This window comes from Sciurus vulgaris (genome assembly GCF_902686455.1).
Source record: "Sciurus vulgaris genome assembly, chromosome: 2".
In the NCBI taxonomy this organism is placed as follows: Eukaryota; Metazoa; Chordata; class Mammalia; order Rodentia; family Sciuridae; genus Sciurus; species Sciurus vulgaris.
The window spans coordinates 162382224-162401515 of NC_136462.1; the positions used below are offsets into that span (position 1 = coordinate 162382224).

At 36.6% G+C, this 19292-nt stretch overlaps 1 protein-coding gene across 4 annotated transcripts in view; it reads left to right on the forward strand.

Annotated features, from left to right (window-relative positions):
• Nucleotides 1-19292, forward strand: part of LOC306654672 (kinesin-like protein KIF16B) — a gene marked incomplete at its 3' end in the record, with an annotated part of 336888 nt that overhangs the window by 47410 nt on the left and 270186 nt on the right. For all 4 annotated transcript variants that reach the window (XM_079128488.1, XM_079128489.1, XM_079128486.1 and 1 more), the window contains exons 3-10: nucleotides 1510-1623; nucleotides 6653-6769; nucleotides 8549-8646; nucleotides 9354-9463; nucleotides 12799-12941; nucleotides 14364-14532; nucleotides 14715-14846; nucleotides 16089-16264. In XM_079128488.1, the coding sequence (XP_078984614.1) occupies nucleotides 1510-1623; nucleotides 6653-6769; nucleotides 8549-8646; nucleotides 9354-9463; nucleotides 12799-12941; nucleotides 14364-14532; nucleotides 14715-14846; nucleotides 16089-16264 (1059 nt within the window). The remainder of the gene's footprint in view (nucleotides 1-1509; nucleotides 1624-6652; nucleotides 6770-8548; nucleotides 8647-9353; nucleotides 9464-12798; nucleotides 12942-14363; nucleotides 14533-14714; nucleotides 14847-16088; nucleotides 16265-19292) is intronic.

Below are 19292 nucleotides of genomic sequence, written 5' to 3' on the forward strand. Positions count from 1 at the left end.
TTTGGGTTTCTGAGTTCTGCTGCTCTGTAGTCAAGTACAGATCAGTCTCCAGGTCATGTCTGAGGGATGGATTTCTATTAATTTGTGGCCCAAGGAACTGAGCACTATGAGATCCACTTTTAGAGTTGAGCAACTTGATTTCCAGTAATGGAAGCTGGGGTGCTCTGTCTTCCAGTCAGGCAGTGCTCTGGAAAACTGATAGGCCTCCTTTGGGCTCTGTGTCCCTTTGCCCTAGGCATTCTCTATTGGAATGTCTTTCTTTTTTCGCTTAGCACAATTCTCAAGTATCCTGGCCCTTTCTAGCCCTACACTAGCCTTCCCTCCCTTGGCCTCCTTCATCTTCTCAGCTTTCTACCCATCATTACTCATCCACTCCCTGCCATTAGGTACCTTTACTTTGCTTATGTTCATGTTCACAGTGTTCCTGGCCTTGGGTGCGCCTCCTTTCTTTTTGCATTGTGGAATCTATTTACCTTGATTATCCATTGCTTTTTGTGTTTTGTAAACATTTCTTCCTTCAAAGTTTGAATAACCAAAATGAATGCCTGGATTTTTAATGTTTTATTATGTTGTTATTTTAATTGTTAGATTTTTAGAAATTTATTTTTCTTAGTGTTTTAATGCTTGTCTCTTTGTAATACGTGAATCAAGTTGAAAGTATAGTGCTTGGCGAAGCTATTTAGAATATGTCCAATGAACTATGTGAGCCTTTTGGGGTATATGAAGTTTTTTTATTATTTATTTGTATATTTTATTAGAGTTTTATGGTTATACATAGTAGTTGGGTTTATCTCAACAAATTCATTACATGCATGGAAATTGATTTCAGTTCATGATCCCCCCCCCCCTTTTCCCTCCCCTGAAGATTTTTAAATACAACTTTTGGGCTTAATTTAAGTATATAGCATGGTAGACAAGAGATATGCAAACACATCTGTATTAAACTCACAGCATGATGTGTCCTAGGAGAGGTTTGCTTTTCAGAGGTGAGAGAAATTATTTCTGGGTAGAGCACATTAAGAAAGCTTCATGGAAGGGGAGACATCTGACCTGGAGTTTTCAAGGAGCCACCAAACTGCACAACTCTAACTCTACCAGTCACATCATAGTCTGTGTGATTAACATTCCTTGGGCTTGTGCGCAAAGCCCATCTCTGATGAAGGGAACAGTAAAAATCATTGAAAATGGAAAAACATAGTCTGACTAGAGCATTGGGTTCATGAAAGTTAATCATAATAAAAAAGACAAGAATAATAACTGTGGGTCATACCACAGAGAACTTGGATCATGGGTGGGGGAGTTGAGGTTGTATTCATTCATTATTTTAGGGAGGCCAGAAGTAATTAAATGCTTGGGTATAAATTTGAAAAGATGATTATTTAATATATTTTTAGGAACATTTATTTTTTTCTTCTTGATTTGGGTCACTTGTCAAATGATGTACTCTTGTGGTTTCATTGTTCTTCTTCTTCTTCTTATTATTATCATCATCATTATCTTCTTTTCTAGATACCAGAAGGAGGGACTGGGGACTCAGGAAGAGAACGGATCAAGACCTTCACCTATGACTTTTCTTTTTATTCTGCTGATATGAAGAGTCCAGATTATGTTTCACAAGAAATGGTATGATGTGATATTTCAAGATATTTGTTTAAAAAAATTTTTTCATATTGAGAAAACATGCCTTCCCTAAAACACTTTAAGATTGCTTCTTATTTGGTGGTTCTGGGGATGGAACCCAGGGCTTCCACATGCCAGGAAAGCCCTATATTACTTAGGTACATCCCCAGCCTTTTTTATTTTATGTGGAAACAAGGTTTCACTAAGTTGCCCAGGTTGACCTCCAACTTGTGATTTCTTGCCTCAGACTCCTCAGTAGCTGGGGTTATGGGTATGTGCTCACCATGCCTGCAAAATACCCTGCTAGTTTTTTTCTCTCTGAATATAATTTATATAAAATTAGCCTTTGCTAGCTTAGATTTTTTTTTTTTTTTATTGTTTCATGGGACCATTAATTTAAGCCTGAGAAGAATTCAGTCTTCAAAAGATTGAATTTTGTTTCACCCTTTGAGGGACAAGAGTGATGGGACTAGGAACCGTTAGAGAGAAAGGAGATGCCTGGTATGAAAGAGGTTTGGAAAAGAAAAGAGGAACTGATGTTGCTTGAGTTTGCATTGGTGTCAGACGCTCAGGTGTCATGTGTGCTGTCTTGTTTAATCATTTTTAGAACCAAATGAGATAAATTTTAACCCCAGAGAGACTTGAGCAATTTGCTCAAGTTCATAGATTTAATTCACTTTGAATAGTAGGAAAGTTGAGAACCTGGAGCTCATGTTCAGGGTGTGGAGAAGCCACTGGGAAACTCTTAAGGGTATGGAAGGAATGGGGTGGCATGTTCTAGATGACAAATTGATAGGGCAGCCTGTTGGCTAAATAAATGAGAGTGGGTAAGTGAGAAAAAATGACGTTGGAGTCAACGTGACTGACAGTCATTGTTGGTAGATAGGACTGTGGTGAATCTGATGTCAAGGTGACTTGACAGTCAGTGTTGGCAGATAGGAGTCTGGAGAGAAATAGAATGTTGTTGATATTGAAATCTAGACTTAGGCTTTAATGTAGGAATGGGAATAAAGTGGCAGGTACAAGGGAATTTGTTAATAGAAAAGCCAGTTTAATGTGGTGATCTCTAGAATCTCAACACAGTATGAATGAAGAACCTCAAAGGCTCCTTTTCTGACTTGTTAATTGAGCTGCTAAATTTTTCCCATTTATCTTGAATTTGAGGTCTTAGAGACAGAGGCTGTGCTGAGGGAAAACTTGGGAATGGAAAAGTAGAATATTGTGTGATGCAGGACCAGGCATAGTAAGTAAATATTTGCTGACCCAGTGAACTGGTTTTCAGATGGTAGTTAATGTATGGAACAGATGACATTAATAAGAGTTAAGAACAGGGAAGCAGGTATAAGGTTAACTCTTGTGGAGGCTAAAAATAAATGCCTAGAGTTTAAAAAGAGATCTAGATTGTGAAAATCTTTCAACAGGTAAGGATAACGTCAATGCTTTAGGTACATGTGCAGCGTGTCTTTCCAGCTACTTCAGGGTCTTTAACTCTATGTGAGTAACCTGAGATTATTCCATTCAGTTACAAAACAAAGAAAGCTTTGGGGGTACATTTGTTGAAACATTGTCTAGTAGAACCATGTGTTAATAAGCCAATATAGATCCAGGAAGAGATCTATTTTTAAAATACTCTGTTAAAGAGATTGTCCCTAATTCCTAACACATGTTGTGTTAAAAAGGGCTTTGGTTTTAAATATTGACTAAAGTTTTCATGCTGACATCTTAGCCACAGGACGTGAGCTGTCCCTGCTATGATCAGGGAAGGATGCAAACTAGCATGATACTCACTTGCTCTCTCTTTAATCAGTTGAATGTGAAAGTGAATTGTGAAAATGTATCATGCCTATTGCTGGAGTTCAAGTCAAGTTTCTCTTGATGTTAAATGAATGCTGGGTAAGATGACCATTGACATTAAAGAAATACCACGTAAGGGGACCATTATTTTACAATTAGAAAAAAAAATGAGCAATTAAAGCCACAGTCATATAAATTAAAAACATTAATAAGATATTAAATAAAGTCTGATTTTCTTAATGGTTCTTCAAAACTCCGAAGTGAGGCTTTGATCTCACACAACCTGTTCCTTAATTCAACCCTGGAGAAACATGAAACCTAAAGATCTTCTAGGGGACCGCGTGATGGGAGTCTTTGTTTTAGCAGCGCCCTCTTGTGGATGATTCTCCTCTAGTGAGACCCTGTTGGATTACTCTGGAAATCAGCTGTAAAGTCTAGTCTGTGCTTCTATAAGCAGCTAGGCAGATTGGAGGTTACCAGGCCAGATGAGGGAATTTGGCAGAGTTTTGTTGCTAGTGGAATGCTCAGTCTCTTAAAGCCGACCTCCCCTTCCCATCTGTAGCAGATTTTAGATCAGACTTTGCTGGGAGCCTGAAGGTCTTTCCTTGCCAGACGGAGATGCAGGGAGTGCCTGATACTTCTCAGGTCTCGGGCTGACTGTACGTGGGTTATCTGAAGCTGATACTGAGTCTGACCTGATTTGTACACCTACAGACCTGCAATTTGTAGACCCATTTTGGTGTCATGTCCACCAGCCTCACCCTCTAGCACTCACACCCAGTCTTGAGTCTGTCAGAAAACCACGTGGATTAGCTTTCTAATAAAAGTAATAATAAAATGGTAGGTGTGAATTTTAGCCCTAGGGAAGAATTTCACTGTGGTAACCGTTGGGTTTGATTTAAGTAATGATATTTCCTATGATACTGTTTTAACTCCAGACCAAACTGTAAGAGAAAATCTGTCTTTTACCCTCTGAGAAGTTTTTGGAAGATGTTTGTTTCTGTTCAGTGAAATGATCTTACCTCTTTTTTCTTTTTTGTTTAGTAGGAGAAAATTGGAGAATAATTTAGAGTTTTTATTCAAATTTCATATGTAGTTATGAAAATGAATCTCAAACTGATGGTCTGGAACCCTGAGTCTCCCTGGGATTTTGACTTTTGCTTCTTAATAGAAGTTTGAGGAGGAGTGCTTCCAGAGAGGTTTAGGACCTCATTGTCAATTTAGAGGGTCTGGGAAGAGAACATATAATAAGACCTATGGAGTCTGAAAGACCTGTCTGAGGTCCCAGCTTGGCCATTCACTGGCAGGTGCTTACTTCCTTAACCCTTCCTTTCAATTTCCTCATCTGAGGTTTGGTAATGCCACTTACCCTGTTATATTTTCATGAGGATTAATACATGAACACATGAAATGGTATAGAAAGTGCCCAGTGTGAGCCACTGTTATAGTTGAGTACAGCATCAGAATTTGAGAATAAGTTCAGAAAATATCAACTCGTAAAGCTGAAATGAGTAGAAATTAACTCAGAAGGCATGACCTTGGCCATCTGTGGAGATGACTCAGTTGAAGGGCGGGTTTGTGAATCTTTTACCAATGAGAATGAGGAAACAAAGTCCAAACAAGATGGTGGGAGGAAGATGTCTGAAGAAAGCCAAAGTTCAGTTGGCTGTATTTTCATCTTGTCCTTGGACGGCAGCTGTGTTATTAGCAGGATTTTAAAAAATGTAGATCTGAGCCAGCCATGGTGGTGTACTCGTGTAATCCCAGTGGCTTAGGAGGCTGAGGCAGGAGGATCTCAAGTTCAAAGTCAGCCCAAGTAACTTAATGAGGCCCTAAGCAACTTATCGAGACCCTGTCTCAAAATAGAAAGTATAAAGGGCTGGGGATGTAGCTCAGTGGTTAAGCACCCCTGAGTTTAATTCCTGATACAAAATAATGATAATAATAATGTGGATCTGAGATGAAGATGGCCAGGCTTGCTTGTTTTGTTTATTTTGAAATCACTTGTGGGGTGTTATAAGGCACTGGTTCCTGGGTTCACAATCCTTAGTTTGCATTTCTTTAAGCTGGGTTGCCAGCCTGGCCTGTGGGACTTTTGGAAGCTTCCCAGGTTATTCTTAGGTATATCATAGTTTAGGATCTATTGCTCTCAGCCCTTTGGTAGTAGTTGGAGATGACTTTGTGGTTTACCTAAGCGGGTCTCTGATTTTGGCTAATGGACATCACTCACAGACTGATCATGCCTGCAGGAGTGGGTAAGGTTCCCACTTTGGACTGTGGAAATTCCATCTAGGAGCCCCTTACCATTTCGTGGTGCTAACTGTGAAGATAACTGACCTCCCTCTGACATCTCTTTAGTTGCTGATGTTCCTACTATTGGAAGCAGGGAGAAATCTGATGTGCCCATTAGTGTACTGGATTTAACACTAAACTTTGGTTCATCTCTTCCCAGTTGGGTATAACTAGAATGCCTTCACCTCTTGATTTGACTCATTTATATTAGTTGTCCTCCTGAAGTATTTATACTTCATCATCTTTTACTCTCCAAATTGCAATTATGTGGTTCACGGACAGGGACTCAGACCATTGCAGGTATGACTCCATCCCCACACAGGTTGTCTCCCACCCTCTCCATCCTGGGCAAATATCCAAATAGGAAAAAGCATCTGGACTCTGTCATGAGGGAATCCAATCGTCCTGGCATCATTTACACCCATCTATCACTCAGCTTCAGGAAAACCTTCAAAGGTTTATCTCTGTGAACCTGGATCCTTAAAAATGAGAACTTGAGTTTAGCATGGTTCAGGCAATAATTTCTTGCTACTGTGACCTTCAGGTTTTGAATATTTTATTTCTAGAAACTCTTATAGAATGAGTAGCTTTATAAACATATAATTCTTAATGGTAAATCATCATGCTTTAAAATCATCTTTGCTTCTAGACATGATTGTCACTTTGACTTGTTTACATTTTCATATTTCAGGAATTGTTTGGTTAAGTAAGAAGTAGAATGGGGTTACTTTTTGCTTGCTTAGAAAGTTTACTTTTGATTAAAAATGGGGGTACATACATATTCTGTTGTTAACAATTCTATGGTGATTTATTGGTATGGTGTAATCCTTAAGAGATGAAAGTAGCATTCAAGAATATTGTCAGCACTGCAGGGGTTTTTATTAAAATCCATGGTAATTGTGTCTTTTGTGTTTGTGGTTTTTTTTTGTTTGTTTGTTTCTTTCAGGTTTTCAAAACCCTTGGCACAGATGTGGTAAAATCTGCATTTGAAGGTTATAATGCTTGTGTCTTCGCATATGGACAAACTGGATCTGGAAAATCATACACTATGATGGGAAATTCTGTATGTTGTTTGCATGGGAAGGGAATTTCTTATTTTCCTCTGGACTGATAGAATTATCTTTTTATCTACTTGGTCTATACTAACGTGCTTTTCATGTTCTGATTATTCTTGAGTAATAAGATGAAAGTCAGTAATAAGTTGGACTAAATTTCCTTTGAGAGATTTTAAATTAGAAATAGTGTTAAGTATATAAGCATGAATAATGGATGCAAGTTCCAGTTCATTTTGTTTTTAAAGGCCTTATAATCTTATCAAGAAAATATGCTGGGCCCACAAGTAATTTATTCTCCTTTTTTGCCAACAGAAAAGTTTGAATAAAATTACTGAAGTCTGTTCTTTTTAAAATTATTCAGAACATTTTTCCCTAAGAAAAATGCAAAATATAAATCTAACTTTTTGATGGAACGGTATTATATAAATCCAGCAAATACATTAAAAAGTTAGAGTTACATAGTCTGTATATAGTTTATAATGGGTATCAACATAGTTACGCAGTTCATTAATCTATGTAAATTAACAATATTAATGTTACAGTTGCCCCAAACTATGGAGTGAAAAGTAGACAGGATCATTGGAATTTTATCTCATTCTGTGTTTTCTCCAAATTTAGACAGCATTTGTGTGTGTTTTCTTACATCACAGCAAAAGCACTATTTAGTGACTGCCAAACCTGTGGCATGTTCTAGATATAGAGATACTGGCAGAACTTGAGGGCTTCCTGCCAGCAGGGGTGGTGGTGTCCTCAATGCTAAAGGCTTGGTGGTTCATGGAAGTAGTGTATTAGAGGAGAGCAGGGCTTCCCAGATGAACTTACTTCAGTGCGTGTAGAGTGATGTCTTGAACTCAGGCTTCTCTTAAACTAGAATGATGTATGTGTTGTGCTGCGAATCTTCAGTGCTGAAAAATAAAGAAGAACAAATGAGTGCTATAAACAGTATTGGAAGAGTTTTGCATTTACTTTTTATTATTTCTTTCTTCTTGCTTTCCTACTATGCTTTTTTGGGTAAGAAAGCCCTCTAAATATGAAATTTGTTGATTTCTACAAGCTAGTGCTCATAAATGATAGTTTTTCTCTAACCTTACAGGTAAGTGCTTGTTGGGTGTTCTTTCTATTTTTAGGGTATGATAGTTTATTTTAAAAAATTGCACCATGCTGATCACAACAAGTGGTATTTTTTTGGGTTTTGCTTTATCTTGAGTACCATCATGAGGCTTACCAGCTTGTTAATGCTGACCAAAACATGACTATTGAATATGATACCCACATTACAAAGTGATATGATATATTAAATCCTTTCTAGGAAGTCCACTACATGAAAATGAGAGATGTATTACACGTTTTAATATGGTTTTATCACCTGTGTTTTAAGACAGCTAGTGACGACCTTGAGGGCTTAATAAAACTTTCCCTTCTGGTGTATACTTCCCTTTCTGTGGTCATTTAACTAGATATTTTTAATATTTATTGTGCAACTGGACATAGTCTTGTTTTATAGAGAATAAGTCTCCATATCTTTGCAAGCTGCGATTTAACCAATTAACAACTAATAAGCACCTATTGCTCAAGTCAGCATGTAGAAATAGAAGGTTCTATGCTCTCATTTCAGAGTAATAGGCAGTTCTGCAGAGGGTAAATGGTGTGTCTGGGGTCCTAGGGTGGCAGCCTGGGGTTGGCATGCAGGCCCTTGGAGTCCAATTCCACACCAGCAAAATGCAAATTCTATAGTCAGTTATTTATATTTCAAATGACAGCTGTGACATTTCTCCTTCCCATTGCAGGGTGATTTGGGCTTAATACCTCGGATCTGTGAAGGGCTCTTCAGTCGGATAAATGAAACCACCAGATGGGATGAAGCATCTTTTCGGACAGAAGTCAGGTAGGGCCCATGGCCTGCGTGAGTGAGAGCTTGGTTGGAGCCAAGGCCGCTTGGTTTGTGCTAAAGTGCTAGCCTTTCTTAAGGGAAGAGTCTAGCCTGCCTTTTCCTCTCCTGTACTTACAGTGGTTGTGAGTAAAGCTGAAAACACTAGGTTTTCAATGACTTTCTTGGGTACAGTTTGGATAAGAAATAACAGCTCAGTTGGAAACTGTAGCATTTGATGTTTATCTCAAATGGAGTTAGCCTTTGACTTTTACGAATATATCCAATTACTTGCCTCATTCTTTTGGCTGAGTAAGGTTTGTGTTATTCTTTATGTTGGCTGGATCACTCTAAATCTAATCTATAAATAAACCTGGTTGGCCATGGTGCTTTTTCCTATTTGAAGTTAAACCTGTTTGGGAGACTGTCTCCAGTGGTTTTGAAGGCAAATATGTCAATTGTACTTCTCAGGGCTGGTTGACCTCTTTGGTGGTGGTGGGGCTTTGGAAAAGTTATTTAAATCACTTTAGATCTCCTTTGCCTAACCTATAAAATGGGGAAGTACCTATTACTGAGCTATTTTAGGGATTAAATGAAATGAATGTAAAGTGCTTAGCATTGTATATGATAGTTACCTCTCATGAGTTGAAGTTGCTCCTATTATGTTATTGTAATCAATGCCTGAAATAATTTTTTCTGAATTCCATTCTATTTAAAATTTTTAGCTACTTAGAAATTTATAATGAACGTGTAAGAGATCTACTTAGACGGAAATCATCTAAAACCTTCAATTTAAGAGTCCGTGAGCATCCAAAAGAAGGACCTTATGTTGAGGGTAAGAGTGAATATTTTGCAGCCCTGTCCTTCCTGAGAATCTGTGTAAAAATAAAGCCTTTGAAGAAAAAAAAAAATAGTATAATGGTGAGAATTAAAAATTTGTGTGCTTTTGGAATTTTATTATAGTAAAAATGATATGAGCTGTCACTATACAATGTCGATTTAATGAATTCATACTTCACAGGATGTTCACTGATTTCCTGATGTTTGCCAATAGATTTCCTCTGGCTTAAAACAACCTCTCAAAATTTGTTTTCCAGTGTTTTTAGGCAAGATAAGCAAGCCTGTAATCTGTATCTTTCCATGGTGTGACATTTTAGTGCAGTATACCTTTACTGGTTCTAATGATGATATATGGCAAGAAAGATATTGTGAGACCTCTTGCCTGTTAAGAAGAGCTTTGACAGGATTCCTCTGCATGGCTCAGCATCTGTGTTGAGATACACTAGTGTGGCACAGTCACTTGTGGGAAATGCTGCAGTGAGTGTTGGGGAAGAAACTGGCCTTGGCTACTTATTTAAAAAAATTGACTGATTTTGAGGCCATCCTTGTAAAGAAGCTAATCTTATTTGCCTAAGAAAGCCGAGTCATGACTGGTCTACCGGAATTGCACATAGAGGGAGATAGGTTTTTGTTTGGATTTAATTTTTCATGAGTGTTTCATTGGAGGCCAGACAGATCTGTTCATGAGTTTAAAGATATACCTATTTTTGTTTGCCTTTTTTTTTTTTTAACCTCAAGATATCAGGTGGCCAGGCACAGTGGCACACGCTTATAATCCCAGTGACTTGGGAGGCTGAGGCAGGAGGATCGAGAGTTCAAAGCCAGCCTCAGCAACTTAGCAAGGCACTAAGCAACTCAGTGAGACCTTGTCTCTAAATAAAATACAAAATAGGGCTGGGGATGTGGCTCAGTGGTTAAGTGTTCCTAGGGGTTGGAAAAGATATCAGGTATACCATAAAGACCCCATCTGAATTATATTAAATTTCCATTTGCACTTTTGCCTTCCATTCCCAAAGTAATATGTGCAACCATGAAGTTTATAGTAGTATGGTGGATAGTGATTATTGTTGATAATTTTTAGCTTAACATATGTCCTTTTGTTTTCCTTTTAATTGCATTATTAAATATTTAAGCAGAGAAAACTGGTATATGAAGAGCTGATAATCAAAAATGGTCAAACATCTAGAATCTGACGTAGATACCCATGGACATTTATTTTTGTGGGTGTGTGATCATGTGCACACATGCTGGACATTGGACCCAGGATCTTATGCATGCTAGGCAAAACTTCACCACTAAGCTACATCTCCAGCCCTGGGGATTTATTTTTTAACAAATGAACATTGGGGGAGTATGGATTATTAAGTTTTCAGGGAGAAAAAAAGTAAACTGGTGTTATAGTTCAGATTTTATAGCAGGATAAATGAATCAAAGGTAAATGGATCAAAGATTTATGTGTAAAAATAAAATAATACAATAACTAGAAGACACCATTGATTAATTTTTTTCCAGAAACTTGGAAGAGGAAGGCATTTAAAAATTTGAAAGCCCCAAAAACCATAAAACAAAATTGTTAAATTTGAAATGGTAAAAAATAAAAAACACCCAAAATCAACCAGAAACACTGTAAACACAGGAAAAAGCTTACAAAATGGGGGGAAATATTTTTCAGGTTTCAGACAAAGCATGAATTTTCTTAATATATGAAGAGCATCTATAGATCAATAAGGATAGTCAAAGAAGTAAAAGGTTATGAATAGGTTGTTCATAGAAACAGAAATACTGGTGATTTTTAAATAGCAAGAAAAAATGCTCACCCTCATTCATAATAGGAGAAAAGCAAAATAAACATACTTTGGGATGATATTTGTCACCATCTTTGGCAGATGTAAATGAGTCTGATAAGAATGTTGGGAGGATATTGGAAGACAGCACTTTTATACATTTCCACTGTTAGGTGTAAATTGCCCTTTGTGGAGGACAATTTTGCAAAATATATCAAAATTTCAAATGTCCTTTGTTTTAGCAATTCCATCTCTTAAGAATTTATTCTGTGGAAACATTTCCACACATTTGAAAAGACCCATGTATGAGATTATTTGTAGCCACATTATTTGTAATCAAACACAATATGTAAACAATCTCCATAGTCTCAATAGGAGATTGGTTATATTGGTTACAGTACATATATTCATACATATATTCAGTGAATGCTCTGTGTCCTTAAAAATGAACGACAAATCTTAACTGATTCAGAATATTGCTTGCTCTTTTTTTTTTTTTTTTTTTTGCATTTGTGAGGGTCAACCCTAAGGCCTGCACATGCTGGGCAGACACTGTATCATTGAGATACACCCCCAGCCTCAGACTATGCTTTAATGTATCGTTACATTAAAAAATGCAGGTTGCAAAATGGTATTTAAGATACGCATTGATTTTGAGGTTCTGGGGATCAAATCCAGGGCCTCATACATGCTAGGCAACACACTATTACTTATTTATAACTCCAGCCTCAGAATATTCTTTAATATATCATACATCATTACATTAAGAAAAACAGGGTGCAAAATAATATTTATGGTATGCAATTTTCTTTCTTTTTTTGTTTTTTTGTGACTTGCGGGTTGAACCCAGGGCCTCATGCATGCCAAGTGCAAGGTCTACCACTGAGCTACACCCCCAGCCAGGCATGCTCCCATTTGTATGAAGTGGGGGAAAGTGGTTTTATTTACACACACACACACACACACACACACACACACACACACACTTGCCTGTACACCTGTACACCTATGGACTATTTCTAGAAGGGTATGGAGGTACTGGTAACATTTGTTTACCTGACAGAAAAGGAAGGAGAACTACAAGAGAGGAGTAGGGGCGCCCTACATATATAGCCTTTCACTTTGGAAGTGTATGAACGTTACCCTTCTCTAAATCCTCACACGTGCATGCGCGTGTATACACACACACACACACACACACACACATATTTTAAAGGCTTCAAAAATGCTCAGGTTTTACATGAAGATAGTGCTTTTACATTTTTCTTATTTGTGCTGTTACTAATGCTAAGAGGTTAATGTCAGTAGCTAACATTTATCCTAAATACCCTATGTAATAGGTATACATTATAAGATGGGGTGACTGAGACCCAGTGAGACTAACCAACTTGTCCAGCTCCTGAGTGCATTATATACCACAAAACTGTAGAAACTGGTAAGGTCTTCAGATAAGTCAGCAGATTTGTAGACAGGTATTATTTCATACAGGAAAAGTTTTTCAGTTACTATGTAATGGGATTTCTTCATCTCCCTCTTTTTCCCCCAGATTTATCCAAGCATTTAGTACAGAATTATGGTGATGTGGAAGAACTGATGGATGCAGGAAATATCAATCGTACCACAGCAGCAACTGGGATGAATGATGTCAGTAGCAGATCTCATGCCATTTTCACCATCAAGTTCACTCAGGTAAGGGCAGCTGTGGGGCCTGCTGGCTCTATCCCTGAGGTCTTTACTTGCTAATTAGCACCAGCTGAGGACTGATCATTGTTAATCCAGGAACAGCAGCAAGCAAAGGTGACTGACTGTCATTTTCTTGTTAATTCAAGGTGAACATGTGCTGTGCACTGAGTTTCTCCATGGTTACAATCACAGTAATTTAAAATGTCCTGATGTGTACCCTTAAGAAATATTTAGTGGGTTTCCACCATGTTCTAGACCAAAACAAAAACCAACAAAACCCCAAAACAAAACAAAAAAAGAACACCTTACTCTGTACCTAATTAAGCAAAAGTTTTCATTGTTTTGAGCTGTGTGATAGATAATGGATTGTGAGCCAGAGCCAAACCAGCGGGAGACCAAGGTGAGTGAGTGTAGTGCATTATCACTCCATGGTGTTCACCCTACAGTGTTGATTATGATTATTAGAATGATATTAAAGGACAGCAAATGTTTATACGTCCTAATGTAAGAATTCATTATGATCAAGTGATGGAGAGCTCTTAAACGTGTGGAAATGATTGAAAGTATATAGTTTAATACTGAGGCCAGCAGAACACCTGAATCAAAAAATACAGGGTTCTCTCAGGGCTTAAGAATATGTTAGAAGTTTGGTGATGTCTTCACCTCTGTTGAATTGAATATGTCAGAGACAAAGGCAGCGTTTTATTAATGAGGGGGATCAGAGAGCAGCAAAATGAAAAAATTCTCTGAGATTAATCAGAATACTCTCCTTACTTTCTTTACCTTTTCTTAGACCCTTTCTTTGATTTATAGTAGTTTACTAGTTTTTTTCCTGATATCTGATTTGTTAGGGTTATGGTTATCTGGTTTACATTTCTATCCAAAGTTTTGATTTGCATTTTGGCTCAAAATGTAAAGCATAAAGTGTTTGGAAAGATTAAGTTTTGGTCAGATTAAGCCAGGAATATAGTATTAATATTTCATATTAAAGATTGTGAAACAATATTTATCAGATAATGATCAAATTATTTTTTGCATAATTGTCTTCCTGTGTCATATTTTGCAGAGCTTTTGTGCTTGAAATGCTGCAGATTGTAGAGGAGAATAAGGCTAATTATTTGTTTACTTACTTTTTTCCTTGAGTGCCCCTTAGGGCCTGCTTTCATATTCTGCCACACTCTGATTCAGTGGGCTCTGTTGAGAATGACAGTGATTTGAGAAATGGGATGTTCTCCAGCAGGCTAAAGAATCACATATGGTAGACTTCTCATGTATGGAATTGAATTTTGGCAATAATAAAACAACAAAATGAAAAAATATCTACCCTGAGAGGTCTCAATGAGGAGTGGGAAATAATTAGAATTTGTATCACAGACAACATCAGGGCCCTTTGTATCTCTCCAATTTTACTTTCATATTTTACCACAGGCAAAATTTGATTCTGAAATGCCATGTGAAACTGTGAGTAAGATCCACTTAGTTGATCTTGCTGGAAGCGAGCGTGCAGATGCCACTGGTGCCACTGGGGTCAGGCTCAAGGAAGGGGGGAATATTAACAAATCTCTCGTGACTCTGGGAAACGTCATTTCTGCCTTAGGTAGGTTTATGCTCGCCATTTGCCTCTTTTTTCTTGTGATACTGTCTTAGCACAAAGCAGTTATGCTTCATGTTTGTCTTCTAAACAGAGGCAACATCCTCAAGGGTTTTTGAAGCAAAATTAGAGGAAAAACTACTTTAGTAATTATCCTTTCTTTGCCCTTCTTTCCTTCCTCCCTACAGCCGATTTATCTCAGGATGCAGCAAACTCTCTTGTAAAGAAGAAGCAAGTTTTTGTGCCTTACAGGGATTCTGTTTTGACTTGGTTGTTGAAAGATAGCCTTGGAGGAAACTCTAAAACCATCATGATTGCTAGTAAGAGTTTTCAGTTATTTTCTTAAACATCCAGTGTTTTCTGTGAATGAACTGTAAATGTTTAAGTTGGAAATGTCTTATTAGAGTGTAGCACCTTTTATATCTTAAAAGTAGTACTCCATTTATGTACAGTGAATCAAAATGCATTCTGCTGCCATAACTAAATAGAACAAATAAAAAAATTTTAAAAAATTATAACAAAAAGTAATGTTTTTTCAATCTTGAAATTCACCTACTATGTCTACTATGTAGTCTTATAGTATTAACTGTTATGTAGACTGACTTCCTTATGAAAGTTGAGATATCATGCAGAGAGACCCTTAGCTTCTCTCTGCTTAAAATACAAGGCTGAAACTTTAACTTCACTAACTCACAGGAGAAAATCATTTTTTACAATGGAAAAAAATAACCCAACTTTGTTTTTCTATTTAAAATAGTAGATGTAGAATTTAATATTGAAAATTGAGAGAAAAAAATTCCAATATGACAAATAATGATAAAAATAAAGAAACTTTATTTATTTTGCTTAATTAACTGAAAGAAGCAGAATAGAGAAAAATACATAGAAAGAGGGAATAGTCATTGAAGAGAACTTAAGAATTGTTTTCCTCCTAACTCCATATTCTTCTCCCCCTCCCTCTCTCTCTCTCTCTCTCTCCTTTCTTTCCTCTCCTCATGTCCCTTACCCTACCGCTTGCCAAGCACTAACCGCAGAGGCAAGGGATCTTCCCTGGTTGTATAACTCCATGTAATTGTATAAGCACCCTGACCTTAAAGTTTGCTGGGGGTGGGTTGGGATTAACTAAAGTTTCCAGAAAGAGAATTAACTAGTCTACTTTTTAAAAATTGTCATGCTCTAGTAGATTTTTCCAGATAGTGGACTTGGCCAGAAATATTTAAAGTGTTTTAATTCTTGCTTAATGTTGAGAAGTTTAAAGAGTATTGAAATCCTCTTCTTATATTTTCAACTGCCTTAACTATGCTGGGGTGTCTCATTTACTCTTTTAAACTTGGTTAGATGGCTGATTTTGGACTGAGAAGAGCAAAATGACATTTAATTTGATGAAGTGAACACCCTTTCCTATAAATCTTAGATAATTTTTAATATTCATTACTATGCCAGTGAATATTTAGTCTATCCAATGACCTGGGGTTAATCTGACTTTTAAATTACAAACCAACTTTGTGTTAAATGAAACACGGAGTGCTAGATAAATTATTTTTTGAATTCATTCTTCACAGCTATTTCACCTGCTGATGTCAATTACGGAGAAACCCTAAGTACTCTTCGCTATGCAAATAGAGCCAAAAACATCATCAACAAGCCTACCATTAATGAGGATGCCAACGTCAAACTCATCCGTGAGCTGCGAGCTGAAATAGCCAGACTGAAAACACTGCTTGCTCAAGGGAATCAGGTTGGGTTTTTCTGAGATTTATGGATAATTTTCTTTGAGTAATGGCATCTATTTCTAGATCTTAATGAGACAATTATCTCACGGTATTGATTTGAGTAAATAAGTGCTAAGTAAAGCTTCGAATGAGTTAGCCAGTCTCTTCTTTACATCAACCTCCTATTGGCCTTTGCATTCGTTATGTGCTCTGTGTGCAAGATTTTATCTACTAAACCTGAAATGATTAACTATCTAATAGTTATCAATTATGGATGGAAATTTAGCATGCAATAGGATTAGCAGCATAATTTCCATTAGTGGAAAGAAATTGAGATGCTTAGAGTAATATTTAAAATTCTACCCATGCATTTTATGACTTTAAAATGTATTTTAGCAGAATGAAAGACTTGTTTGAACACCTTTCTGCAATCTCTATTTCTTATCACCCATCACAGAGCTGGTTATGGTGATTCACTGACACATGTGACATTATACCTGTCACGTGGATGCGTTGCTGTCCCTGGGGTCTTTCTCAATTGTTGAAATGGCCTAACTTTAGGATCTTTTGGGTTCTAGTGAAGCAGCCTTATTCTTTTGTATTTTTATAGCAAACTTTCTTAGAGTCTGCAAAGCACAAACATACAGAGTTACATTCTGTGATGAATGGTGAGTTAAGTTCACGTGAGCTTTGATACTGCTGGGAAGAAAGGCCCTCCTTGAAAGAAAATCAAGGACAGCGTTTTAAATTATTGAAGTTATACTGGAGTTAGAAATAAAGATACATTTCATCCCATTTTCTTAACCCCTGAATGTGTGTCTTAAGTACATCATTAAAAGAAATACTTTTCTTTAACTGCAAAGTGGTCTCTAGAGCAGTGTTTTCCATGTAGGAACATATGGCACTTGAAGCTCTTGACACCCCATAAATAGTTTGATTTATGAAAATCCTGACAGGATGGAAAACCTCACTGAGCTTCCTATGTTCTGGAACACACTTGACAGCCCTTTCCCACCTGATTAATCAGATAGGAATCATTCATTGTGTTTAAAAATATCTCCACGTACATTTTACTTTGTGATGTGAGACTCGTGTGTGAAAGGAAGTAGTCAGAATGAATGGTATAGCTGGGTGTGATGTAAAAACTTACTACCTGAGCCACAGCAGTCATTTTTACTCATATACTTTGTTACTGGGATACTTTTTCAGTGTTTTAAAAGCATTATTCATCTCAAGTAAGCATTTAAAGGTGATTTGATAGGATCAAAGTATTGTATGTCAAGGAAAGTATTTGGAAAATTCTAGATGCAACTTCTTGTACTTAATCATTTAAGAGAATGAAGGGATAAAAAGCAGAGATTTTCCTTTTTACGCAGACAAAAAAAGTTGAATATTTTAAAACATTCACACATTCTCTAAGGAATGTTTTAAGAGGTTTTAATATGCCAAAGTGGCGCTGTACAGTTCATGCCTCCCCCTCCCCCTTTAACTACTGGTGTACATAAGGGAATATTTTTGTTACTGTTATTTTGGGACTGAGGATGGAATTGATGGAATGGTCTATTTTATATCACATTGAGGATAAATTCTGTGATAAATTTATTATATAAATTACTTCAGAAATAGGGGTCTAATTTAAAGTTATTTATCATACCCTGAAGTTATAAATTACTGTGAGACAGTACAGGCTTATTCTAAATTAATTAAATTATAATGTTTAATAAAATAAGCAGGCGTTCTTAAATAACTATTAAAAATCTCTGAATCTTTCTAAGGACATTTTTCTATTTCTAGTATTCTATTGCAAATACTGCCATGGTTCACTAAGTATATTACTGAAATAAAAGTTCTGTTTCTAGGGTTATTTATTTAAGCGCAACTAAGTAAAAATCAGCTCCTACTTTGAATAATTTTATGTATTTGCCATTGCAAATGTCACATATCAGAGTTATAAAAGTAAAATTTTGTAAAATAATAAGCTCTGGAATGTATTGTATTTGCTTCACCTACTACATTGTGGTAGTTTTATGTACATATATGAAATTTTTATTGAAATATTACATATGTATAAAAATTATACATGTCCAATATATATTTATATATTCTCTGAATTTTGACAAACTCATTTCATCCATCACCCTTCTAATCTGCACCCACCCTAAAAACAACATCACCAGCATCCTAAGAGTCACCCATAATGCTCCTTTCCAGGAGCTGCCTGCCCTTCCTCTCAAGGGTAGCCACTTTCCTGAATTATAGAGTCATAGATTTTGGTTTTATCTTTTTACATGCTTTATATAAATGGGATCATTCAGCATATAGTCTCTTGATCTGACCTTTTCATTCAACACTGGGTTTGTGAGATTCATCCATGCAGTTGGATATGGGTGGATCCCTATACTCTCATTGCTATTTTGTGTTCCATCATACAAATATGTCCTGACTCACTTATCAGTTCTACTTTTCATAGGCATTTGGGGAGTTTCCTGTTCAGGGCTATTAGTGTTGCCCTGGACTTTCTTCTACATGTTTTTTTTTTTTTTTTTTTTTTAAGTGAATATACAATTGCATTACTGTGAGCTTTATCTTAAGAGTAGTTAGTGGTCAAAAGGTGTACATATATTCAGATTTAGTAGATAAGTAGATACTGCCAAACAGTCCTTAAAAATGGTTGTACTAATTTATGCTCCATCATAAGTATATGAAAGTGGCAGTTTTAATTGCTATAGATCTTGCCAACATTTGTTATTGTCATTTTTCATTGCAACCATTCTGATGGATATATACCAGTATCACAGAATGATCTTACTTTTGTACTTCTCAGATGATTAGTAATGAAGATAGACATCGAATATCCTTTCTTATGCAGTGTTTGCTCTCTTTTATTATATTAAGACATAGTTTTAGGTATTTCTGCTTTTAATTTGGCAGAGACAGAATGTCTCTTGGCTTCCTCATCTCTCTTGAATATATTTGAAAACAAGTAAATTAAACAATATAGAAATGAAATAACAGAAGTGAAGCAGCAAAGAAGGTGGTGGGGAAGAGAAGGTA